General features: G+C 46.1%; 2 protein-coding genes across 6 annotated transcripts in view; both read left to right on the top strand.

Moving 5' to 3' along the window:
- The window catches only part of RABGAP1L (RAB GTPase activating protein 1 like), a 439,381-nt gene extending 425,379 nt beyond the window's left edge, over window positions 1–14,002 (top strand). For all 5 annotated transcript variants that reach the window (XM_054587734.1, XM_054587732.1, XM_054587733.1 and 2 more), the window contains 4 exons: window positions 1,816–1,899; window positions 4,391–4,462; window positions 7,751–7,948; window positions 8,942–14,002. In XM_054587734.1, the coding sequence (XP_054443709.1) occupies window positions 1,816–1,899; window positions 4,391–4,462; window positions 7,751–7,948; window positions 8,942–9,094 (507 nt within the window). In that variant the 3' untranslated portion in view covers window positions 9,095–14,002. The remainder of the gene's footprint in view (window positions 1–1,815; window positions 1,900–4,390; window positions 4,463–7,750; window positions 7,949–8,941) is intronic.
- Window positions 14,003–15,983: 1,981 nt separating this feature from the next.
- Window positions 15,984–26,094, top strand: CACYBP (calcyclin binding protein). Its single transcript, XM_054587731.1, has 6 exons — window positions 15,984–16,201; window positions 20,061–20,280; window positions 22,408–22,504; window positions 22,750–22,849; window positions 24,120–24,217; window positions 25,531–26,094. The coding sequence occupies exons 1-6, from the start codon at window positions 16,181–16,183 to the stop codon at window positions 25,685–25,687; spliced, it is 693 nt and encodes a 230-aa protein (XP_054443706.1). The 5' UTR covers window positions 15,984–16,180; the 3' UTR covers window positions 25,688–26,094.

The raw sequence follows: 26,094 nt of genomic DNA, 5'->3' as shown, positions 1-26,094 counted from the left end.
GTCCGCCCCGCCAGGCTGGCTAACGCACTCGTTGTGACGGGTGTCATTCGGAGACATCCAAATCACTAACTAAATAGAACACAAAGCCTTTCAGAGATTCACGTCCAAGCAGAGAAAGTTTCAGTGAAGTTACAAATGAAGGGAGGTACCATTTAGCACCTTTGGAGGTTTATAAAAAGTGTTCCTTGGTTTTTTGTTGTTGAAAACAATAACAGGTCTTTTGGCATTTACTGTGGACCAAGAATTTTTTTTTTTTTTTTGGACATACTCAAAATTTTTCAGGGGCTAATTATCCAGTTGGGTGTAGGCCTTTTGATGGGTATTGTTTTTTGGTTTGTTTGTTTTTACCTCCTGCCTTTTGGGGGCTCACTTCGGTACCTTAAGTAAAGGATGAAGCGGCTGGCAATTGAATTTAATCCATCCTTCTTTCCTGTGTGTGCGTGTGTGTGTGTGTGTCCTGTTTTAATCATTATGGTAAGTCGTGAGGTCTGTTAGAGGAGGAAACTATGGCTCAGAGAGTTAGGTGTCAGAGCCTCTGAGCTATCCAAGTGGGTCCTAAGGTCAGTGGGCCCCGTCACAGGACAGGACAAGACTGGGGTTCATATCCTTAAATTATGTGAGATAGAGGATAGAGATCTAACAACTAAGCCTGAATCAGAGTAACCTACAAACTGCTTTCAGAATCCTAGAATGTAGCAAATATGAAGGAATTTGGGAATCTTCTAACGAGAGGAGCCCGATTATAAAGCGCACTAATTTGTGAGGTAGCAAATACAGAGGATTCTGTAAACAGTTGAATTCTGCCCTGCAGCATCCCAAATTACGAATGGGCTGTAACTAAAGTTTTTGTTGGTTTGGTCAACAACTTGGAAGAACTGAATTCTTTCCCCTTCTCCTGATAGCACCTGAGCTTTTCTGTCATCTTCACCTTCCCTGTGCCTAGAATTCTAGAGCTTCCAGACTGCAAAAATAACTGGCTTTGAGTTTAGCATTCGTAGTTTAGTATTTCTGTGACTATTAACGATTACCTGCCTTATGTGTCTGTCACCTTAGCTCCTTCTGAAGTCACTGCTTCTTTAGTCCCTGACTCTCCTGTCCTCAGGGGCCCTCACCTTTCTCCATCTTTCTCTGGCTCCAGTCCCAGAGCCTCCTGCTCCTACCGTCAGGGCAGGGACAGCGGTGGCAGTCAGGGACTATGAACAGGAAGGCCTGGTATGTTTCCTCCGTCATTGATTATATTGCATCAGGGGTACATGCAGCGTTGTTTTGTTTGAGACTCTCATAAGGATGAAGGTAGCTTCTGAATCGACACTTCATCAACAATAGGGTCATAAATTAAGTAGTAAGCGTAGGCAGTTCTGTAATCAGGTGGCTCCTATGCCTTATACGTTATGGGAGAGAATGATTTCTGTATCGCTTGAGATGATCAGGTTTTTCAGATGATCAAGGTGCGGCTTCAGCCCTGGCTGGTGTGGCCCAGTGGATTGAGCGTCGGCCTGCGAACCAAAGGGTCACCAGTTTGATTCCCTGTCAGGGCACATGCCTGGGTTGCGGGCCAGGTGCCCAGTTGGGGTGCGCGAGAGGCTACCACACGTTGATAGTTCTCTTCCTCTCTTTCTCCCTCCTTTCCCTGCTCTCTAGAAATAAATAAATAAAATTAAAAAAAAAAAAGATGCAGCTTCAGTGAGGCAAATTCATGTAGTTACAGTGTTTATACCTCGTCTTGGACTGTGACTCTGGCAGACTTGAATCTAGATGTTTGTGGAAATTACTAAGATTTTGACTGAGTCTTGATGTTTCTCCTCCTCGCTCTAGCTCAAAGAGGTCTTCAGGAAACAGCTAGAGAAGGCAGAGTATGAAATAAAGAAGACGACAGCTATCATTGCCGAGTATAAACAGGTAACACGCCACTCTGGCTTTTGTCCCTAGAAGAGCGATTGTCGTCGTTGTTCTTGGGGAACTATATTTTGTTTGTGGAATTTCCAGAACAATGACTGCACGGCAGTCATTAAATTTGGTGGCTTCTCGTCGCCTCTGAAACTGACAGTGGTTGGACACGCTTGCTGGTAACAGGGGAGGTTCATCTGAGCAAAACAATCTGTTGTTTGTTTATAACAATTGCTAGATTCAGAGGAACACAAGACACTATTATTACCATGGGGATCCCGTCTCTGCCCTCCGCAGAAGCTGCTTCCTGTAGAGCGCACAAGTATCATTTGCCTCTTTGCCAAGGACTGAAGTTTAGCGATTGCGTTGAATGGCAGCAGCTAGGGGATCGGTGTGGCCTCTGCTGTTCACAGCATAGCATGTGGGCACCTGTTTCCCCCCACGGCCCTGTGGCCTTGGAGCGGGAGACCACGCCTGTGCACACAGCAGTGGGAAGGGACCTTGCTGCCTGTGGAGCGTGGGGAAGCCCTTCCTGGAGGAGGGGCGACCTGTCTGTGCTCCCGGGGCCAGGGGAGACGTGGGTGTGTGGAGAGGGAGAGGGGAGGGCGGCCGTGGGGGGCGGGGCTGGCGCGAGCACCGGCGCGGTGGGGGCGGGGGCGGGGGCCGGGGGGGGGGGCTGGTTAGTGGACAGGAATAGCTTAGTCCGACAAGAGCTTCGAGGCAGAAGAGTGGCACAGGTGAGCCTGGGCCTAGTTCAAGGAAGGTCTTCGGGGACAGCTGAGGAGCTGGCGTTTAATTCTCTTTGTAGTAGGAACCGTTTGAGCAGGAAAGGGCACAATCTGGGGCCCGGGGTCGGCACTGCTCTGTCCCGGTGGGATCCACAGGCAGAGACACAGAGCAGTAAGGGGCAGAGCGCGGAGTCCAGGTGAGGAAGAGGGGGTGCTGGCCGAAATCCGTGGTGACGACCACGGACAGGAGGGGGCACGGGAGACCGCGTGTCGGCCAGAGTGAGGGAAGACGTTGGAGGCGGCCCTGAGGCTGTGGATTTGGGCGAGGAGGAGAGGGGATTGCTGGACGCTAACCGATGCAAGGGACGGTCATGGCTGTGTGCTGTGGAACTTGCCGTCACCGCAAGTGCAATTTCTTTGTCACCACGTTGGGCCATGGGTGGCTGCCATATGCTGCACTCTGCAAATAGCGATCCTCAGGACGACTTTTGAATATTATCTGGCAAGCACTTCAAGTAATGTAAAAGGCAACAGACCCATCTGTTGGAAGATAATTAGGACATAAAACATGATCTAAATGCTTTTTATAGTTGGAATTGGCTTTTATTGGCTATATTTCAGAATGTTTTGGTTTATTTAAAAGGATACATGGTTTGTTGAAATTACTAGGGAGATCGCTTTTCCCCCAAATGTTGGCTAACGCCGGCTTATTTATGGTTTCCAGGCTGAGATCTGGAGAAATTAGAGCCTGAACTGCACACGCAGGCCCTGGTTTCTAGAACTGTTTTTGAATAAACTGTGATTTCTTTTTCATGTCTGTTTGGATAATAGAGGTAGATCTTTTATGTTTTTAGTCCAAATTGCATGTGAAAATTTTACATCCCCTAACTCTATTATTTCATTTCTCACAAATAAAGATTTAGATTTTACCCAAGGTCAATGAGAATGGAACTTCTAGTATTTTTTTTTAAACTTTTTTTTCCCCTTTGGCTTTGAAAGCACTTATCTCTACCTGTTCCAGTAATTGTTAGTACTTATTTCAGAACCAGTAATAATGAGATTTTACTTAATGAGTGCTTATCAGCCAGGTGCTATGCCGAACTCTTCGCCTACATCTTTTCTGTTGATTCTCACAGCACAACACCTTCTGGCCCCGAGGAAGCGGAAGCGCAGACAGATTAGTGAGTCCCTCGGCAGACACAGTGCCAGGAAGCAGTAGAACCGCACTGCCAGGCTTCCCGTGTGTGCCTGCTGCCAAACCACCTGATGAGAGTTTTTAGTCTTTATTATTTTCCGAGCATTTAAACCTCACTTAGTTTTATTCACTCTGCCACTTCTTTAGGAAATTTTTGTAATTGAAAACAGAGGCTTTTTACTGTGGCTCAGGCAGGAGACATTTCTGTTTCAGAGTTTTTTCCATCCGGTTCCCAGCACAGAGAGTATCTTGCATAAAGTGTGCGCTCAGCAAAGATTCTGTAGAGCGATTTCAGGAGCGAGGCCGGGAATCCCCCGGAAGCAGTCACAAAGGCTGGCGCCGGGAAGGACCCAGGACTTCCCCGTGGGTCCCCTTCTGCTGTTACGAAGGCGCCTTGCTAACCCAGGGGCCCTCCCAGGCTGCCGCGGCCGCAGGAATGAGAGCGCTGGCGGCGTCGCCCGCTCGCTCAGTCTCCGCAGCATCAGAGGTGTGATACCGCAGGGGTTGGTAAGGTCATGTGCACACACTGGGAGAGTTGTCTGTTGTCCAGTAAGGGAGTTTTTTCTTTTCTTTCCTTTAGATCTGTTCCCAGTTAAGCACCAGGCTGGAGAAGCAGCAAGCGGCCAGCAAGGAGGAGCTGGAAGTGGTAAAGGTGAGGAGTGGAATAGTTAATAGTTCTGCGATAGAATGTCTTCCTCTCCCCCGGTCCTGAGCGCGCCCCTGATAGGAAGCTCCCCTTCTCTCCGATGCCCCACAGGCAGGACGGCTCGTCCGGTCGCACCCACCCAGCCCTTGGATCTGAGGACCTAGGAATCGTTCAGGAGAGTCTCTCTCTTCTGACCGGGTGTGGCCTTCTCCCCTGCAGTTGGAAGGCTGTGTCCCCGCATGTCTTCTGGGCTGTCGGAGGCAGGTAGCGGCTTTCGCATCGGCATGGGAGGCCTGAGCGTTCTTGGCTGGTGGTCTCTGGGAGCCCCCAGCGGCCTGCGCCCCAGCTGTGCCTGAATTGACGTGATGCCTCAGCGTGTGCCCGTAGTCTCATCCCTCACTCTCTTGAACAGTAAATGGCATGAGTAGCCTAGAGCTTAGCTGGAAAACACAACGTTGGGGAACTGATTCTAATTTTTTAGATTATTTTAAAAAAAGATTTTATTTATTTTTAGAGGGCAGGGAGGGAGAGAAAAATGTGTGGTTGCCTCTCGAGCAACCCCTGCTGGGGACCTGGCCTGCAACCCAGGCATATGCCTTGACTGGGAATTGAACTGGCGACCTTTTGGTTTGCAAGCTGGTTCTCAATCCTGTTCTCAATCCAGCCAGGGCTAGAGGCTTGTTTAAAAAAAGAAAAAAACCTTGTAGCATTTATTTGTATCCTGCCCCCTGGTGGTAAAACTCCTTACATTGATTATTTGGAAAAGCAATTGCTTATTTTGTGGAAACAGCAGCAAACCAAATGGATTGGTATTCTTAAGAAGTAATGTTGGCACCGCCAACTCTTGGACCAGTGTTCTAGAAACCTGATGCAGTTCTATTTGAATATGTTCAGGTTTCATACTGGTAATTACTATGCGTTCTAGGGATTTCAGCATATAATTTAACGACTTGGGCAGGTTATTTGACCTCTCTAAACTTTATTTTATCTTCTGTAAAACAGATAACAGTACCTACCTCGTAAGGTGGCAATTTTGAAGACTAAACAAGATACTGTATATAAAGTGTTTTGGGACACAATAAATGTGTTTTTTTTATAAGTTATAACCTGAAAATCTGAGACATGAGAAATGAAGATATGAACCTTCTTCTAGCTTTGTATTACAAAAGTGTGGCTTTTATTTCATGTTATAAAACACCACCAGTCTGAGGTTATTAGTGACCATAAAGTTGGTGGTCGCCCTCCCCAAACCTGCTAAATTTAAGGTTCACAGCTTCCCTTTCTGTTCTTCCTTTGTCCCCACTTCCTACTTAGCCTTTTTCATTCTTTGCACCTTTGTAGGCACAGTGACCAAGACTCAGTTGACGAAGTGTGTTGGCCTAAAAGGATTAACTCTCCTGAACTAAAGTCTTTGTGGAAATAAAAATGAAACAAGGATTTATATCGATCACTCAGTGAAGGTTTTTATCGAGCATCTACTGTGTGCACGGTTATTAGACTTCTGTCTTTTGCAGAAATTTTGCATGGCAAAGAGCTCAGAACTTTCCTACAGGGACGAATTATATAAAGATGCCTGCGTGTTTAATTATTTATATCGCACCCGCATTCCATGGTAGTCTTTCAGACCAAAGAAGATGCAAGGATACAAGGGCCCCCCTCCAATGGGGTGAGCTCCCTAAGCAGCCGTCTTAGAAGTGCCATACATATCAGAACTTAATTTCATGGCTACATGTAGCTTCAAGGGAGCCTAGAAAATGCACCTTTTAACTGGGCATTTTCCAGCCCCTGTAACGTCAGGCCCTGTCCGTGAGGAAGGAGGTGGACGTGGGCAGGACCTGTGGTCTCCCGCCCGTCAGCATGTCTGCTCTGTGAGCCTCGTCGCTCCAGCTCCGGCGTGGAGCACAGGATCCGGGGGTGCAACGGCATGGGTTTTCCCCAGGAAAAAGTCAGGATGCACCAACAGTCCTTATAGGGACCTTTACAGTGTGGCCCAGGGGGCCTCTCCTCACCACCTGCCTCTCACTAGTGCATCACTTCCTCTCTGCTTAGGCCTCTCGCCCCCCGTAGTTCTCGGAAGGCAGCGTGTGTACCCACGGTGTCCTCTCTGCTGCAGTGTCCCCCTCCCTCTTGGGAGACCGGTCTCTTCCTTTATAAGGTTCAGCCTAATGAAACTGCTTGCCCAGCATAGTAGACCTTCAGTCACTCAAGACCAGATCAAAAGCCACCATGTTAACATTTTATTTAGTCAACAGTAGGCACAGAGCAGACACTTGCAGTGTGCCTATCCGTGCCGACCTGGGTTCTTCAGGGAGCCCGGGGTGTCTCAGGGACCTAGCCAGGCAGGGGCCCGCCGAGCGCGGTAGGGCTGCGGTGAGAGAGAAGCCAGCAGGGGCTGAGAAGGTGATTGGGGGGTCCCGGCCCGGGACAGGGAGAGCGCGGCTGTGTCAGAGGAAGAACCTAGCGACCAGCTGGCGTGGAACGAAAAGATGGCACCCAGTCTTCAGGCCTCAGCGGTTGGCCGCGCGCGCCATGACACGCGATGGGGGAGGGGAGAGCGGCTGTGTGTGCGAAGAGAGGAGAGCAGGGTCGTGGGCGTGGGGCTTGCCGCGGCGGTGGCCGGTGTCAGGGTGCAAAGGTTATATAACGCCTTCTCTCTCAGCTGTTTCGGAGATACTTAAGGAAAACAATGGCACGGACGCTGGAAAGAGCTGCTGCTGTCCGCGCTGACTACACCCTGCTTGGCAGTGCGGGCCAGAGTTGCTTTCACGTCCCTGAACAATGGTGGTTATCTTTGCTGGAAGCGGAACAAAAGGACATAGAATTTATTTGCTGCGAGGGTAGATGTAGGTTAGTCATAACGACCTCAGCCCACTTTAGGCAAGTTACTTAAACTCTGGGTCTCGCCACTTATGGATGGGGGGCGCACTAGTGCCTCATCACCCCGTGGCTCCAGGACTAAATGAGATCGCGCACGCAGAGCGCCGTGGATGGGGCTTGGCATCTACGAGCATGTTGCGAGTACAGAATTCCTAGACCAGATGTCAAAGCGGCGCTCTACTACTGTCTAGTCCCAGAGCTTCTCTAGAGAGACCTGAGGGAAGAGGGTAGCTGAGTTCTGTGTCGACTCTGACCTTTTTGGTTGTAGCACAAGAGAAATAACTGCGTTCAGACATAGGCCTCCATTTGGCGGCAACAAATAGCATCTGAGGAGAAACCAAATCGCACACTGCTTTAGGAGGCGATTTACGCTGTAGGATACACGGCCAGACGTTGGCTCTCTCTTGGCTGTTCCAGGGTAAAATGATGGCGTGTAAACACTGCAGTGACATTTTCAGCAAGGAGGGCGCCGTGAAGCCAGCGGCTGGCAGCCGAGCGGACCAGGGAACCGAATCCGATGATGAGAAGGACTCACTGAAGAAGCAGCTGAGGGAGATGGAGCTGGAATTGGCACAAACCAAACTGCAGCTGGTGGAGGCCAAGTGTAAAATCCAGGTTGGTGACTTGATAAAAGGTCAACGAGGAAAAGCAGAGTGAGTGTCCCGGGCTATTCCAGGACCTCACGGTAGACACGCTTAGCTCCGAATCGCAGGGGTTATGATGGGGTCACTTTTCTGCCTGAGAATCATAGTCAGATGTTATGTCCTTATTTTTAAACACTGATATAGACACATAGATTTAAATGAATATTAATAATTAAAATCATATCTTAGGTGTATGCTTTTTTAGTTTACCCCATGATTTTTATTTATTAATTTTTTTTTTTTGGCCAACGTCATTCCTGCTTGACCTTGTCACTTTGGTAGCTGACCCTGAAAATGAAAGGGCAGGCTTCCTCTGTGATTCCTCCCCCGAAGGCTGAACATTGGCTGACACCTGTTTTGTTTTTTTTTTCCCTTTTCATCTTTACCTGATTTTGCCAAACCTCTTGCTCCATAATCTCTTTCCGTATTGGGAGGGTGACGTAATTAGAAAAATAGTCTCGGCTTCTGATGGGCTGTGATCTGTTCCCACCGCCACGACCTGCTGCGGCTCCAAGGCCGCTGCCCTGGCTGCCTTCGCTGTCTCTGTGCTGGGCCTTGTACGTTCTCGGGGCAAAGGCCATGTGTTTGGAGCTAGAACTCACTCACGCTTACTCCATCAGTAAAAAAGCAACCCATCCATGTTTTTATGTTTATTTCTGGTTTTAAACCTGTTATCTCAGGTCTTCACCTAAACCTGCATGGCAGGGGGAATGAAAGGGTAACATGAGGTTCCATTTCACTGTTCAGAAAAAGCAGATTCTGGTTTTGAGCGGTAACTCTTCTGGCTGTAAACCTTTCTTTCCCCCCACCACTAAGAAGCCACTTAAATTTCTCCTGAGCTTTCAGAAGGAAAACCATGGATATATAGACCTGGAGATTCTGAAAAGCTGTACTTGGATTTTTTCTTTTTTTGTCACAGAGAAAACATTGATAAAAACTCAGATGATTTTCTTCCTTTAATTAGGAACTTGAACATCAGAGAGGGGCCCTTATGAATGAAATCCAAGCTGCAAAAAACTCTTGGTTTAGCAAAACCCTGAACTCTATCAAAACGGCCACAGGCACCCAGCCCCCGCCGCCGCCACAGGCCGCCCAGCCCCCCAAGGAGAGCACATAGTTCCAGCCTCGCCCCGCACAAGAGCACAACGATCAAAGCGACAGAGGCCCCAGGACTCTCCCAGGCGTCCCTTTTGAAGAAGGAAAGTAAAGGAGGCCAGGAAGCAAGCCCCGCCTCTCCGCGGCCCTCCTCTTTCTTGTATGACGCTTTCAAAGGGACGTTGTTTAAACTGACTCGATTTCTGTTGAACACCTGTTCTCCAGCTTCTTGGAAGGCCACGTTCCGATCCATCCTAGTAGTACGCATTATTTTACATGCTGATATTTAGTTGGAAATAAGTAATTCAGAACTAAATACTTTCTGTTGAGAACTAACTTCATAATTGTTTTTACCTTCCATAAAAATGGAGATGTCTTTTATTCCAAGGTTGAAGTGATAGGAAGATATTTGTCACAGACAAAAAAAAACAATTGAAACCTGAAACTCCTGCCTTTTCGGGACTGATTCAGATGAAGCGCACTGTGGGCGCGTCAGCACCACAGCGGGGTTTCCACCTGACAGGGACTCCCTGGCCTGCGAGGGTCCTGGCCAGAGGGGAGGGCAGGCGGACCTGGAATTGGCCAGTCCCCAGAGGCAGTTCGATTGTTTCAGTTTCTGTTGGGGGCATCGGGAGACAAAGTGCCAAGAACCTGGGAGAAGATGGGCAGTTGAGGAGAGGAACTGAGATTTTGATAAATGCAGGAAGAACTAAATCACGTTGGCACTGGGGTTCTAACAGGTCCTTCAAAGAAATCCGTACGGGAATGGCAAGTACCTAAGTAGGAACACAGTGGTGAGTTCTGGCAAAGATAAAAGTTGGAAGTAGATACTGGGAGTCGCAGCCTTATGAAACCTTCCGCAGAGAAGCTTAGGTGGACTCAGATTCAGCCATTGTGGTCAGAATAGGAAACAGAGCCAGGGACAGAGTATGTCATTTAATGTTGACATGTACTTGCTAAGGGAACACTAATAGATATATCGTAACTTTGTTGAAGTTATAAAATGGGAGATCGAGGCTAGCTTCACATCATCTTAATGTTAGGCAACTTTTCCTGATTTCTGTAGCCCCCCAAAACATGCCCTTGGTACCCGTAGATGTAGAGATGCAAATGCATTTGTAACATTTCTGATTGAATATGAAACCTTTATAGAAATACTTATCTCATGGAAAGGTAAAGAGAGCTATTTACAAGTTGATGGAAATATTTTTTCAATTATATTTAACATCTATATCAATAGTCCTTGCAGGAAATCCTTTGGTAAGGGCAAAACGAATTTTCCCATTTTTCTAAGCTATTTTGGAGGCCTTTGATCTTTTCCACCAACCCAGCTACTGTCAGGTGCATACGGTCACATTTACTCACCCTCATCCTTGGCTTCCTTTATGAACATACTTTGCAAAGGATCTTAAACTCTCTATTGCCAGAGTGATTCTCATCTGTGCCATATGATGCAATTAAAACTAACACAGTCCTGGGGAGAAAAATCGAGGAAGAATGATCTCAGCTCCAGGAGCACACACTACAAATTGCTTCCCTTTAAAACGATCATTAAACTCTAAGAAGAAAAGTCGCTTCGTTGGTGTTTATATCCTCTACAACCTGTAAAACTGATAGGGTTGTTTGTCATCCTTCGTTACACTCATCAAAAAATATTGTACTTTCTTACAGAATTGTTTTTGGTCCTGACGTCTTTCATCATTATATTCCTTTCCTTGACCAAAAATGAAAATAAGCCAGCATTCAAGTGTCTGTGTTGACGTTAACATTCCCTACATGGTGGGTTAGAAAAGCTTATCTTTTTTGTGTGTGTAAAATATAATGGCTAGAGAGTTGCATCTTGGTACTTGTTTCTGTAAATCATATATTATAATTTATTAGCTTTACTGATACTTTATTCTTTGATTCCAAGAAGCCTTGTACAAGTTGCCTTATCAAATGGCCAGCTAAATTAAAGATTTTTTTGTGTGCGTTTTCTGAATCTTATAGTTCTACTGTATAGAGTTCTTTTTAACTTCCAGAAATTGGCACATTCCACAGAATGCCTAAATAATTTTCCTTAAATAGTAGAGGGAGAATAGTTTGATGTCCAGTCCTTACCTGTAAACCTGACTCAACTTCATAGTCCCGTACATTTTTTTCTTCAAACAAAATCACAAGGTACATACATTCCAAATGTTTAATAAATCAATCTTTTGCATTTCCTTTTAATTTTTTCAAAAGATTGTAAGAGTAATCTATACATTTTTTTTTTCCTTTCCGGTTCCATATCATACTTGAGTATGTTTTCGTTCCATAGGTCTAAGCTGTTCTTCACTGCAATGCCTTTGGGTCAGTAGCAATAGTAAAGATAAAAAGAAAGAAAATTCAAAATATGACATAAGATAAGACTATTCATACAATACGCTATAATAGCATTATCCCGAACCACATGCCCTTCACTTTAATGTTGAAAGCTTATGCATCGAGCAGTAATGGTTTTAATTTCACTTATTTTGAAACATATTTGAGAATTGCTACTCTGATCTTGATTCCTTTAGAAAGAGATTAACCAGCCCAAATATCCAGGAAATTTTCAGATACCTGTTCTAGAGTGTTTTTCATCTTTTCCTAGAACGCACTGTATAAAACATTCCTCCGGAAATCCAACATTTCCAACATTCTGAAAAGAAATTATTTCTCTTTTTATTAAATCCTGCCAAATAAATTAAGAGAATGAACTTCAATTTGATTATTCAATCCATTAGCTTTCATATCTTGAAAATCTTGTTTAACACATTCTTTCAAACCGAAAGAGACCAAGCTGAATTTTGGTCTCATGTGTTTGCTCGCTTCCCACATCCTGAGCCATGGAACAATTTGGTTATATTTAGCTACATATAATTTAATGGAGAGAAACAAACTCCCCGTCACCCAGTGTCCGTATATGAGTGCCTATCAGAACACTAATCGGTTGACAGGCCTACGGCCTATGCTCCCATACAAGCCCATCTCTGTCTTCCCTTCCCGACTATTAAGTTGGCAGCTTCTTCCTCATTGGCTTTCTCAAACTTCCAAAGTGAAGCAGAAGAACAATCTTTGTACTGATGTTGGGATATTTAATTGTATTTATCTTAGTTCGTGTCTTCAAAATTTTCATTCTTTTTTTACTGTGTATTATTTATTTTTCTCAGACCCCTATTTCGTTTTCTTAAAATACTTTCCAGTTAATAACTAGTGGCGTTATTTCCAAGCTAATGTGAGAAAAACAAGATAATACATAGTTTAGGGCTCAGGAGATGAGAAATGCTTAAAAGGGTTGATTAGTTACTGCAGATGAGAATCACATGTATCTGATATAAGGGACTGAGTTTTCTTTTTCTTTGGCTGAAATCAGCCTTCTAACTTCTGCTAAGATGGTTACCTGATTTCAGGACCCCAAAAGGAGCTTTTTAAAAGTTCCTTGTTTTACCTCTCTTGGAAAGAGCACTTTTAATTACTTAGCAAGCTGATTCTATTGTGTAACTTTGAAAAACAACACTTAAAAGACCTGATTCTCTTGCTTCAGTTACAGATGAATGAGAGAATGGACAGACTGTTGTTTGATGTGAACACTGTTGGCTCTGTGTGTGTGGCAGTCTGCAGAGTGCCCCTGCGTCTTTTGTGTGCCCAGGGACCAGCGCGTCCGAACACACGCACGGCGATCAGACCCAGGAGGGCCGGCTGCGGTTCGGTGGCCTGGTTCCTGCGAGGGCACCGCCTGGCAAACAGCGCTTGCCCTCTAGTTGCCATGTTCATGGCTGCCCTGAACTAGAACTGCTCCAGAACACCCTTCCTCTGTCATAGTGGCTTCCGTACAAAAAAGGCAAAGCTTTTTACCTTAGCAATTTCCTTATTTTGCAAAAGCTACCAAAATGAATACTTCAGTGTGGGCTGCACCTCACTAGGAAATGCTCTCGAGTTGTAACGAGAAAAGCGGGTGTTCACGAGCAGCGCTGTGCCTCCTGTCAGCGGTCAGGCGTTCCCTTCTAGGCTTCCATGTAAAAGACCACAGGTCCCGCTAACTCCAAGTGAATGACACCTGCTATGCAAACATCTGCATCCACATCCCATTCCCCCCCCTCCCACCCCAGGTTTATCATCAGCGGTATTCTGAAAAATTTAAGAAAAAAGAATCATTGAGTAGAAAATGAACATTTTAAGTTACTTTCCTTTTTCATTGCAGTAAGTTAACATGTAAAATGTTTCCCCTTGAAATGTAACATACCTATATATTACATATGGAATAAAATATAGGAAACTGGATTATAAGGATATAAATGCATCAAGACTCTGGTGTCACGAAAGCACAAGAATGAAGCTGGAGATGGTCCCAGAATCCAAGATGTCTCAATAGCCTTTTACATCAGTTTCTCTATTTTTGGTATTTTGCATAATATATGGATTCTTAATTCAAATGAGGGAAAGAAAGTTTTCTCACTCAGCCCCACTTCCTTTCTTCCAGCTCCTACCTTTCCCTGGCTGAGGAGGTAGTTGACATTCTCTACCATTTATTTTCATGAATTGTTTAATGTCCACGGTTTCACTCATGAAAACAGGTTCTGGGATGAAGGAGTTAATTAGCGCAAACAGTGCTAATTGACTACAAAAGAAACCTTATGAGCAGCCTCTCCCCTATAAACACTGACCGATTAGATGTTCTGTAATTCCATGTATTATGCATAGTACACGCTATAAATGTAAATGTAACGCTTGTTAAGAGAAGTGCAATTTATTGTACAGTGTCCCAACAAATGTTTACTTTTATAATCGTTATGAACTTGAATTGGATTAGTATTTTGTTCTCGTGTGAATGAAGCCTTGTGAAATAAACAAATGCAACCAAGAAGGTAACAAGGTGACTGTTTTTGTGAGCCAGTGATGTTTTCGATGCTTTGTGTTGCCCCTTTTGCCCCACTAAGCAGTAATAAACATTTGTTCTCAAGTCCATCTATGTCTTGTTGATTTTTTCCTAATTGGTTTTATTCTGACTCGCGGGAACCCAGAGTTTATGTAACGCGCCTTATTTGACACTAGGCTCTAGCCCGCCTAGGAAGGAAAACGATGCAGGGGCCCCCTGCAGAGTGACGTTGGGGTACAGCAGCCCTGCCAAACTGGAACCAGAAAAGCCGGTGCTCCTGCCCCCTGTCACTGCCAGACCCAATGAGCAGAGAGAGGGATTGAATCTTTGTGAGCGTTTTATTCAGATTGCCGGCGATCTGACAAGACGGTGGGTTTGCACCCTGACAGACCGCCTTAAATTCCATTTAAAAATGGCCCTTTTTATAAGGAGAACAAAATATAGGGAAGAGATTTGGAAGTCACAGAAAAGTTAATTAGACCAAAAAACCCTAGCATGCTTGCCCTGGGCGCCGGTCTTTAGCTGTGTCCTGGACGGTGGGCACCTCACCCTGGATGGAGTACAGTGGCTCAGATACCATCTCTGCGGCTTGCAGTCCTCCTGAGGCACAAAGGTGGGACTGCTTATGGTCTCCTGGAGTCAGGGTGGGTCCTACCTTCAGTTCCTAGAACAAAAGCTTTTACATGCGCTGGATACTAAACTTAGTCGCTATTACTTGAACTAAAACTTTTCAACTTTCGAGTCCCCCATCAAAACGTCCAATTTTCCTTTAACTAAAGAGTCCTTGGTTACAAGTAACAGAAACTCTGAAGCTAGTTTACTAACAAGACAGTTAACTATAAGGAAATGGGGATGTTTTCATCATAGACACCAAATGCCAACAGGCTGAACAGGCATTGGGGACAAGCGACTGTCCTCATAGTCGCTCTTGCTTGCCTTGCCTGGTGATGCTCATCTGTTGCTGCTTCTCTCAAAAACAAGCTGGGATTCCCCGATTCTAAGAGATGAACTTTCAGGTCTACATTTCCTCTCCACAAATGACAGCAGAGGTGGGTTAGCATGTCAGTGTTCCAATTTCAAAATCTTACAAAAATCTGATGGGCCAATTCTGCATTTCGGTGCAACAGGTAACTCCAAAGGTTCTATGCAGTTTGTTACCCTGTAGGACATCCATTAGTTTGTACCTAACTTTGCAACCTTAAACTAACATTCCACTGTTGCCTGTAAGTCCCCAGCTATGAAAATGCACTTTGATAGTTTTAACATATTATTGGTTCTCTCATATTTGTCACATGTTCATTTCCTATTTGCATGAGTCTCGATTTCACCTTTTTTAAAGTATACTTTAACAAAGCTATTATTTGGGTTTTGGGGGGCTATATTTATTGATTATATGTATAGAGACAAAGATGTGTTGATCCTACACGCGCCACAGCAGGAACACAACCAAAGCCTGCGCGACCTTTCTGTTACTGGTGGCGCCGTCACGTGGCCAGAGCAACCCTTCGCGGCCTGTATGACGCCACCACGTCGCTAATGCTCCATCGCGGTGACGTTTCTCGAGCGCCAGAACCCACTGAAAATCAAATTGTTCTCTTCAGGGTCCTCCATACTTTACGTCTTCGCTCTGTCCCTTTTTAACAACATAAATAGGCTACTCCTTCTACCCTTTTTGGCCTTATCTCGCGGAGTGTCACAGGTTATCCCTAGGCAAAATGGCTGCATAGCATGCCCGCGTCCTAAAGGCGACGGAAGTAGCTGATTCTGTAGTCAACTTCCGATGTGTATCCCGAAAACCGGTACGTTGTTTCCGGGGTTGGAGAAAGTCCACAGAGGCAGCGGTTCCGAGTTGCGACTGCGCAACCGGAGCAAACGCGGTCAAAGTGTAAGCCTACAGTTGTCCGGGCGGAGAGGAAGTGGCGTAACTATTCTCGCGAGAGTTGAGCGTTGCTAGAAAGCTCGGCGGGCGGGGCGGGACCAAGCTCAGCGGGGAGGGGCGGCACTAGGGAGGCGGGCGGTGCTGGGAGGTGGGGCTGTGACGCTACACTCGCGAAGGTTCCAGAGGCGCCGCGCGCGATAGGCGGGCGGTGGTGTCACGCAGGGCAGGCAGTGCGCACAGGCTGCGGGCGTTGCGAGGCGTGCGGGTCCTGCGAATCGAGCGGGTGCGCCGTTTCCTGTTTGTTTCCCCCACGGGGCTGCATCTCGTGCCTTGCCCGGCCCAGGCCGACCATGGCTTCAGCTGTGGAGGAGGTAAGGGTCCCGCCTCATCCTCAGTCGGCAGTGCTAGAGCTTCCCGCCCCGTAACGTGTGCTGAGTGCCCTGCGGCCGCCTCCCCGGCGGCTTCCTGCGTTGTCGGGTCCGCGCGCTTGCTGGGCCTCCCACCCGACCCCCTGCAGCGGCTCCGACGGGCCTCGGCTTCCGCGGGAAAGTTGCCGATGGCCGCCGCCGCTCGGCCCGGTGGAGGGCGGGGGGTCCCTCCCCGCGCGCGGCTCGGCGGAGCGGGCTGGGTCGGGGTTAGGCAGCGTGGACAGCGGACCGAGTGAGCTGGTCGCCTTCCCGCGCCCGTTGTACTAGCCTGGGGACGCGACGCTTCTTTCGATTGGGGCTGATGGCAAACCCGGAGTGTCATTCCAGGGTGGCGGGCAGCCGGGAACCTTTGGTCCCAGCACTTCATTCTCCCAGGCGTGTTTTCTCCACACACACGAGTAGCCGCGGAATTGGGGACACGTTGCTGTGCTCCTTTGAGCCACAGGAGTGCCCGTGGCATGGGGTTTGTAAAACTGTCTGGCGACCAGCCAACTGCTCTATGCGTTAAAAAAAAGTAAAAATTGGGAAGTTAGTATAACTAGTGGCGGGTATAGCCTTTTTCTCCTATAGGATCTATAATGTCTGAACGGGGCCGCTTGCTTGACTCTTGGGGGACCTCGTTGGGCGGGTACACACGGGGAATAACAACGCTGGGGCCGCCCTTCTCCTGGTGGAGGTAGGATGTCAGCATCACCGTGCAGTGCTGGGTCCCCACCTTTGTTTCCTGGGGATCTTTTCCCCAGTGTGACCAAAGCTCCGATGTGACTTTGTAAGTCTCATAAGCTGCTTTAGATGAAGCAAAAGCGTGCGTATATTTAAGTCTCCTCATTCCGGATAACCCGACACAAGTTGAAGTTACGAGTTACAGGCGGGCCTGGGGCGCCGCGGACAGAATCTCTCGGGCCCGCGCGCGGGCGTCGCGTTAGGATCGCGCGGAGTCCCCCCTCCTCCTCAGTGAGTGCGGGGCTCCACCGTCGTCCGTCGAGGTCCTTCAGAATTAACATTTGGGGGCGCCTCCGGGTTTTTGTTTTGTTTGAGATAAAATTCAGTGTTTTTAATCAAGTTAAAGCGTACAAATCAGTGCGTTTTCGCGTGTTCAGTGTTGTTGAGGAGTCACCACTAGTTCCGGAACATTCTCATCCCCCCACCGCCCGAAGAAACCTGTTGGGTCCATTGAAAGGCTGCCGCCCGCCCAGCACCCCGCCCAGCGCCTGGCACCCGGCGCCCCCGTCCGCCCACCGCCTCCGCGTTTGCCGGTCCGGCCTCGCGCAGGTGGAGGCCGCCGCCGGCGGCCCTTGGCTTTGCCGTTTGGCTCCTTCCCGCGTTGCGCGGTGTTGGCAGGTGTTCCGCTGGGCGGCTTGCGTTCCCTTTTGACGGCTGAGTAATGCTCCGTGGCAGGGACATAGCACGTCTCCTCCTCAGTTCCTCCGTTGGGGGACGTTGGGATGCTTTCTGCTGCCGGGCTGACACGAACAATTCTGCCGCGAGTACCTTCGTCCACCTTTTCAGCGGGCCCGGGTTTCAGTTTCCTGAAGCGTCTAGCCGGAGTGGAATGGCGGCATCTCGTGGTGCTGACTCTCGTGGAGAAGCTGCCGAGCCCCTTTCCAAGTGGCCGCACCATTTCCCGGTCCCCCGAGCAGTGTCTGGCGTTCACCTGCTGTTTCGTGGATGTTCTTGTTGGGTTGGCGTCCTAGCGCCGGTGAAGTGGGATCGCACGGCGGGTCGGATGCGCGTGTCCCCGGCGTCTAGCGGAGGGAGCTGGCGGCTTCTCCCGCGCTTGGCGGTGCGGCCGTGGGGGCATTTCTGGAGAAATGTCTTGAGGCGCTTTGATTTTAGTGCCTCCCAGCGCGGGATTTGAAACTAGATGAGAACTGAATGTGTTTGTGGGTGGGGTGAAAGTATGTGACTGCCTAAGGAAAACGAGTGAATGCCAGGACAAGTGAGGTGAGAGGCTGCGGTCTCAGGCATCCAGGCACGGGGGGATCGCGCTCCGGGGGCCGCTCTGCGCGGGCAGGAGCCCCAGGGCCGCCTCCCACGGGCCTGCTTCCCACGGGCCTGCTTCCCACGGGCCTGCTGCGGTCTCGCACTGCCGAGCTGGAGGCGGGAGCCCGCGCTGGTGGGAGGGGCCGGGCGTCCCTTCATCCTCGGGGTCTCTCCGAGTCCGCTGGAAAAAGCATTCCTATTCCAGCCAAGGGGAAAACCCCTCGTTTAGACTTGATACATTGTTTGAACAATTTCGCCCAGGAGCAGATACGCTAATTTTATATTTCGGTATTTTATCATGTTGGTATTAGAATCAACGTGGAAATTTTAAACCATTGTAATAAAAAACGGTTGCTTTGCCTGGCTGGTGTGGCTTCAGTGGACTGAGCACCGGCCTGTGAACCAAAGGGTCGCCAGTTCTATTCCCAGTCCGGTCACAGGCCTAGGTTTGAGGGCCAGGTCCCCGGTGCGGGGCCTGCGAGAGGCAACCACACATTGATGTTTCTCTCCCTCCCTTTCCTTCTGTCTAAAAATAAATAAAATCTTTTTAAAAATTAAAAAGATTGCTTTGAACTAAAGCATCTCGGCGCTATGCATCCGGGATGGGTTTGGAATGTGTTTTGTCTTAGTAGTATGAGTTTGGGGGTTGTGTAGAGTATGCACAGGAGACTGGGCGCAGTTGAACTTTTTATACTGTTATCAGTTACAGATGGTGAGGCAAAGGCATCTGAGCTAAATGAGATACAAGACGGGTAAAAGAAAGCATTCATTTAAGAAAGCATTCATTTTTCTGTTACTGCATTTTATAAGACTTAAACATTAGGACTTTGAAACTCCAGACACTATAGAGAGCTATTAAGTTTTAAAAGATATTGAGTCTTTTATATGCTCTCAGGCTATATAATGTAAGTATCTTTCTGTCATATTGCTAGTATCAAGCCAGTATGTAAAGTTATTTTAAGAAAATCAAATCCCTTTTTTATAACCTGCCAGAGGGTAACTGGGAAAAGTTTTTTTAAGCCTATTAATTTTGTAACAGTGTCTAACTCTTGCACTTAAAAAAGTGTTGGCTCTACCTCTAGAAAGTGGAAGTGGACTTAAGTGGGTGAGGTTCACGCATGAGGAAAGAACAGGTGGCTTGTGTGATGACCAGGAGTGTGTTGGATTGTTTGCCCAGGTTTTTTGTATCCTGTACAACCAAGCCCCAGATATTTGACCGTACGATTAAGCGTGGAGCTTCAGAACAAGATCTTTTCTTAAAAGCAGAAATGTGTCTTTTTATCTTTTGTCTTTAAAACTTAAAATCTTTATGTGTACTGTCTGGGTATTTGGTGAAGAACAGTCACTGGCAGGAGTTAGGCTCGCTCGGTCAGGCTGCTGTGGCCTTTCGCCGCACTCAGCACGCGCTCACTCATCTGACGTGTCAGGCGTGGGGCTGGGCATTATAAGATCTGTGGGCTCCTTTTCAAAAAAATAAGATTCTTCATCTCAGTTCATAAGTCACAAAAGTATCTTGTAAATAAAATGTTCTGTAACAAAGGTGGTTAACAGTTTACCAACTGGAAAATGTAGGCTTGATACTTTACTATTGTTAGTTTAATATTATTAAGTTTTCCTTTAAAAAAAGAAAGAAAGAAAAAGTTGGTTTATTTACAATTCAGTAGGCTGTAAGAAAGAATTCAAGTTGCTACCTGACCGTAGAAAATTTAAATGAATCTCTTAGTACTTAACTTTTATTTCAGTAAACAGAAATGACCAGTAGGCATATCAGATTTTTATCTTACTTACCATAGTTAACTTATCTTTTATTTTAATACAGCTACAGAAAGATCTAGAAGAGGTGAAGGTGTTACTGGAAAAGGCCACTAGAAAGAGAGTACGTGATGCTCTTACCGCTGAAAAATCCAAGGTTGAGACAGAAATCAAGAACAAGATGCAGCAGAAATCGCAGAGGAAAGCAGAACTTCTTGACAATGAAAAGCCAGCTGCTGTGGTTGCTCCCATTACAACGGGCTACACAGTGAAAATCAGCAATTACGGTACGACACGCTCCCCTGCACCCAGCTCTTTCTGCCCGTGAGCAGCTTGAGTCCTCAGTAGTGGCCAGCTAACAGACTTAATTTTTAAAATAGTTTTTGAGTATTCGTTTTGGTGGTTTGAAAGAGAGGTCCTATCACTTAATAAGATGCTTTTTAAGAAATGGAAAAAGGAAAGGATGCATTCTACAAGCTGATTTAGTATAATGATGAGTAGCAACAAGAAGGAACCTACTCCGTATATATGGAATGCAGCTTTTTGTTTTGATTTTCATCCTGCTTTGCATTTCACTTTGCCAGACAACCACCATTATTAACTGAGGAAAGATCTAGTTAAAGTCAAGACACATTTTTGAGCATCTGACATGTGCCACTATTGTGCTTGGACTTGTGGACACACAACAGTGACCAAAACCCAGTCCCAGCTCATGGTGACACAGGCACAGCTAATACCATAACAATCTTACAATCCCATTTGCCCTCAATAGATCGTAAAGCTCTCGTTTTGGAAGCAGTGCAACTTAAGTCTGAGCAACGAGCTCTGAGGAGGACGGGGCAGCCGTAGGCTTCTTTTTGCTCAGAATATCTAGCACATAGTAAGTATTGGGCTGGCCAAAAAGTGCGTTTGGTTTTTTCTGTAAGGTGGCTTTCATAGCGCTTAGTTGTCTTTAACTTCACTTGAAATAATTTTTCAGACTGTATTGTGACAGCTGTCATATCAGCATGTATTCTTTAAAAAAGTCAAAATTGGTCAGTTTTTGTGTGGCCATTTTAATATTGAAGATAGAAGAAAATAAGCAAACCTTTTGGCATATCATCCTTTATTATTTCAAGAAAGGTAGGAAAGTAACTGAAATGCAAAATAAGATTTGTGCAGTGTAAGGAGAAGGTGCTGTGACTGATTGAATGTGTCAAAAGTGGTTTGCAAAGTTTTGTGCTGGGGATTTCTTGCTGGACATTGCTCCAGGGTTGGGTGCACCAGCTGAAGCTGACAGCAATGAGACCGAGACATTAATTGAGAACAATCAGTGTTCTGCCATGTGGGAGACGGCCAGCATACTCAGAATATCCAAATCAATGAAGTTATTGGTGAAAATGAAAAAATGTGTCTTTTACGGAAAAAACTAAATGGACATTTTGGCCAACCCCAATATTTTGCGTCTTGTCATAGTGAAAAGCAGTGCGTATGTGTCGTGCTTAAGAGATGCACTATAGGAGTTAGGCCATGTACTTGGTTGATACAGGAAAGTGGTCTGAAAGTGGGAGGGTTATGGCCTGCTAACCAGGAACCCAGCTCTGTGTTCAGGGAGAACCCTAACGTGGAAGGGTTGGATGAATGGGAAGAAACCGGATGAAGGTCTATAGCACACTGTAGACTTATTTTTTTTTTTTTTTTAATTAACAGTTTTATTTTATGGAACAAAACGGAGGAAGTGTTAGGGGCATGTATTTTTTATGTACACAATAAACATATTTCCTATACTATGCTTTTTATATGAAGTTTGTATATTTTTACGTTAACAAATCACCTAGTTTAGAAACTAAGGTAAATAGTTTCGCAGTGTATACTGAACTGTCATTTAGTGGATGATGTTAGGTCAGTCAGATTGGCAGATTAGGGTGAGTCGGACTCTAAATTTATATTTCACATTTTCAGAGAAGGGAATTGAAGAAGCTAGAGTTGGTTGTGTGTGTTGAACTGCTTAGAGAAGTAGAAATGATTATGGAATTAGTACTGATGTTTTAACAATCCAGCTGAGTGGAGAATTACTAATATTTAGGTATAGGACAAAATTATTTTCATAAATAGGGGAAATTAACTACTATTAAAGAATGTATCTAAGAATCATATTCTTTATTTTGAGGAATAAAAGGAACATGGACTTTGTGTTCAGTAAACATGGATTTGAATCCAGTTCTACAACTGACTGTCTAATTTTCAGTAGATTACTTAACTGCTTTGAAGCACAATTTCTGCACCTAGAGAATTTCTTACATTTTAATTTTTTTCATGTTTCTACCCCCGGATTTCCATTTTACCAAGTTTTGTTACACGCTGTGGGCGCTTACTGTTGGAGAGAGAGCACCCGACTTTACTCGAGTCCCGTTGTTTGTTGTTCTCGTTACTAGGATGGGATCAGTCAGACAAGTTCGTGAAGATCTACATCACCCTAACTGGTGTCCATCAGGTCCCCGCTGAGAATGTACAGGTGCACTTCACAGAGAGGTGAGTTCCCGCTGCGGGGGGACGGTGGTCTTCCTGTCGACCTGACTTTGATGGGAGCCCTGCTCTTTGCAGTTTCCGAAAATGCCCAACTTCAGAGTCCATGTCCCTGCACACCTGCTCTGACGGGGTGCGTCTTTCTGGGACGGCCGAGGGCTCGTTCGGAAACGCCACTGGCCGCTGTTTTCCGCAAGGCTAGAGGGCTCCTGCCTAGAACCAGGAGGACAGTGTTTGCTGCTCTGTTGCAGGTCATTTGATCTTCTGGTGAAGAACCTAAGCGGGAAGAATTATTCCATGATTGTGAACAACCTCTTGAAACCCATCTCTGTGGAAGGCAGTTCAAAAAAAGTAAGTTTGCTTTTTTGTCATATTGTGAAACCTCATTAAATTGTACCTGGCCAATGTAGAATTGAAGTGAACTAGAATTAATCAATCCTCCATAACAGGGACCAGCAGACTACAGCATGTTGCTTGTCTTGTTTGAACACAGCCATGCGTGTTCGTGTGCACGTCTGTGCCGCAGCGGCAGAGTTCCGCAGCCCCAGCAGGTCGTGGGGCCCGCAGAGCCTGCAGTTATTTCCCCTCTGGTCCTTCCCAGAAAAGGTTTGCCAACTCCTGGTCTAGGAAAAGAGAATATTATAAGAATATTGTAGTAAAGTCAGGAGAGGAATAAGCATTCTAAATGGTTGTGGTGGGGCCTGAGTTTTAATGCCAGTCTTGCCACTTACTGTTCGTGACCTTCGGCAGCTTCTTTGTACAGTGGGAATAATAGGTTATTTCACAAAGCTGAAATGATATGCTGAAATGGAGTATCTATAACGTGTTTAATGGTAGCCCTTATTAGAAGCTCTATGTGGTTTTGGTATGTAAAAGGACTTAAGTACCTAACCTAGTTGGAGTTAGTGGAAGCTATAAAAATAACCTGTGTTAAAAAACTGTCATTCACACTTATTCAGATAATCCCTCTTTTCTACCTAATTTAAATGAGGTTAATGCATCTGGTATATAGACAATAGACGTACCATTCTGCCATCTTATGTTTATGTAGAACTATTTAGCAGCTTAAAGGTAGTGTTAGAATATTATTTATCTGTTAGCGTGTGTCTCACTGCTCACCTTTTGTCTGCTAATTCTGTAGTTGCAGGAACACTCAAAAGACTACCAGTGCTGCCTCACACGATTGGGTTTTCCGCCTGCTTCTGACCCCCTCACTCTGCTACTCCCTCCTTCACCAAAATCCAGCCACTCCTCCTTTCTTCTTCTCAAACACCAGAATCATCCCATCTCGGAGCTTTCTCGCTTGCTGCGCCAGTTGCCCCCGAGGCCCTCTCTCCTGGACCTCGGAGAGGGCTCCCAATGAGGGTCCTCCCCTGGCTCCCAGTAGCGCCCTCTTTGTTTTTGAGAACGCTGGTATTTGAAGGTGTTCTAGCGTTAGCTGTTGTGGTTTTTCTCCTCCACCAGCCTTTAGGCTCTGGCCTATTACCGAAAGGCTTTAGTAGCACCTAAAATGGGTCTCACACATAATAGTAACGATTAGTGAGTAACGGCTTGTCTCCTAGGCACTCATGCCTGCCTCCGTGCGCTCTAAGTTGTGCCTGTTTTACCACTTCTCTCCCAGGTCAAGACGGATACAGTGATTATCTTATGTAGGAAGAAAGCAGAAAACACACGGTGGGACTACCTGACTCAGGTTGAAAAAGAGTGCAAAGACAAAGAGTAAGTTCACTTTCATTTCTTTAAGAATTTTAATGTATTCTTTGCTGGGATTACAGATTTTTAATGGCTTGTCTTTGGAAAACAGTTGTAGAGTCTGTGAGTTGACCATTTACCTCTCAGAGCCCCGACCGACCCAGCTATCTTCGCATCTGCTCCAGCTGGCAGGACCGTTGGGGTGTCCAGCACATTGCTTTTGTGGCTCCCTGTGCTGGCTCTTAAAGCTGGGCCTGTGGCGCCTCCTGGAGATACGGTGCCCATCCCCAGGGATTCCGCTTCAGTGGTTTGTGGGAAACCTAGGTGCCCTCAGGGCTTTTGAGTTCTGCAGACGGTTCTGAGAAGGTGGCTGGAGAGTTCACTGTCACTGATGGAGAGTGGAAAAGACAGAATACTTTTCTCCTACTTTATGGCGATTCTAGAAAGTGTTTATTCGAAGACTCCCATGTTAGGTCGCACCTCGCTGTGCACTGTCATATGCCACAAGGAGTCAGCTGGCACCTGCCTTTCCTCTCTCCTGGGAGGGCCGGCATGCACATGGGGTGGGTCGACTGGAGTTAGATGCTTTCTGCGGAACGGACTGTAAGTCTAGGATCAGTTACCTGTGCACAGGACCCTGCCTTGTTACTGTATATCCCTAGTGTCCAGCGCACAGCCCAGCACTCAGTAAATGAGGTGAGGGAAGAAATCACAGTTTGGCCCAAGTTGGACCCTGAACTGAAGGTGCTGGCTGCATTCGGGGCTGCTGTTCCGACCATCAGGCCCAGACCCGCATACCTCAGGCCTAAGAGGAAGCTTGTCTAATTTAAAAGCGTCTGAATGTCCGCATGTGTCCGTGTGTGTGTGTGTGTGTGTGTTTCTCTCAAAGTATTTTTTCAAATAATATGAGAAAACCTGCTTTTAAAAAACTGAGAGAGTTCAGAACAGTAAATGCTTCTGTACTTGCTTTTTCTGCTAAAAGCCACCTAAAATCCCACTCGTCCAAATGGCCAAGATAACCTCTGGCCATTTTGAAGACCACCCTTTCATGGAACTAGTAAGATCATGTATGGGTGTATATTGCTTTCATTAAGATGGATTTGTATGTGCTGTATTTGTACATGCTGTATCGTGGGTGTCTTTGGATACTTGATATCTTCCCCTTATCTCCACTCCTCTACTTTCTGTGAACATGAACAACCTGATTTGTGTCTTTCCATGCTTAGCAATGAGGCATATAAAATTTCTGTCAGTAAATGGGATCATTTGTGTACACACACACACACACACACCCATTTTTAGATGTATATGTATTTCTCAATTGTTTTCTCTCCCAACAGAAAGCCTTCCTATGACACTGAAACAGACCCTAGTGAGGGATTAATGAATGTTCTAAAGAAAATTTATGAAGATGGAGATGATGACATGAAGCGAACCATTAATAAAGCCTGGGTACAATCAAGAGAGAAGCAAGCCAAAGGCGACACAGAATTTTGAGACTTGAAAGCCCTTTTGGGAACTGTGATATGGAAATATTGATGTTTTCAATAAGGACACGTTGGTGAGCTGCACAGATAAACTTAACCGATGACTTTACAGAGCCTTCTTCTAAGTAAAGGCAGTGAATTCTCCTACTGGAGGATTTATTTAAATAAAATATGCTTATTAAACACTTCCTCTACAGATGGTTTCCATAGCAAACTGGTCATTTTGTTCAAGAAAGGGTGATACTGCATTCTCATGTGAAATGTAAAGAAGCAAGTCTTGCCTAGTGAAAATGCCATATAGCATTTTTGTTCAGCTGAGAGGTAGAAACAAGTTACTGCTTATTAAGTTCCTGAAATCAGTTCTCACCAATGTAACAATAAGTAAAAAAAAAATAAACCCTCAATTTTTGCATAAAA

The sequence above is a fragment of the Pteronotus mesoamericanus genome, unplaced genomic scaffold (genome assembly GCF_021234165.1).
Source record: "Pteronotus mesoamericanus isolate MK-2021 breed Mesoamerican mustached bat unplaced genomic scaffold, CSHL_Meso_final scaffold_1186, whole genome shotgun sequence".
In the NCBI taxonomy this organism is placed as follows: Eukaryota; Metazoa; Chordata; class Mammalia; order Chiroptera; family Mormoopidae; genus Pteronotus; species Pteronotus mesoamericanus.
The sequence above is the reverse complement of the archived record's forward strand: the minus strand, read 5'-3'. Positions and strand labels throughout refer to the sequence as shown.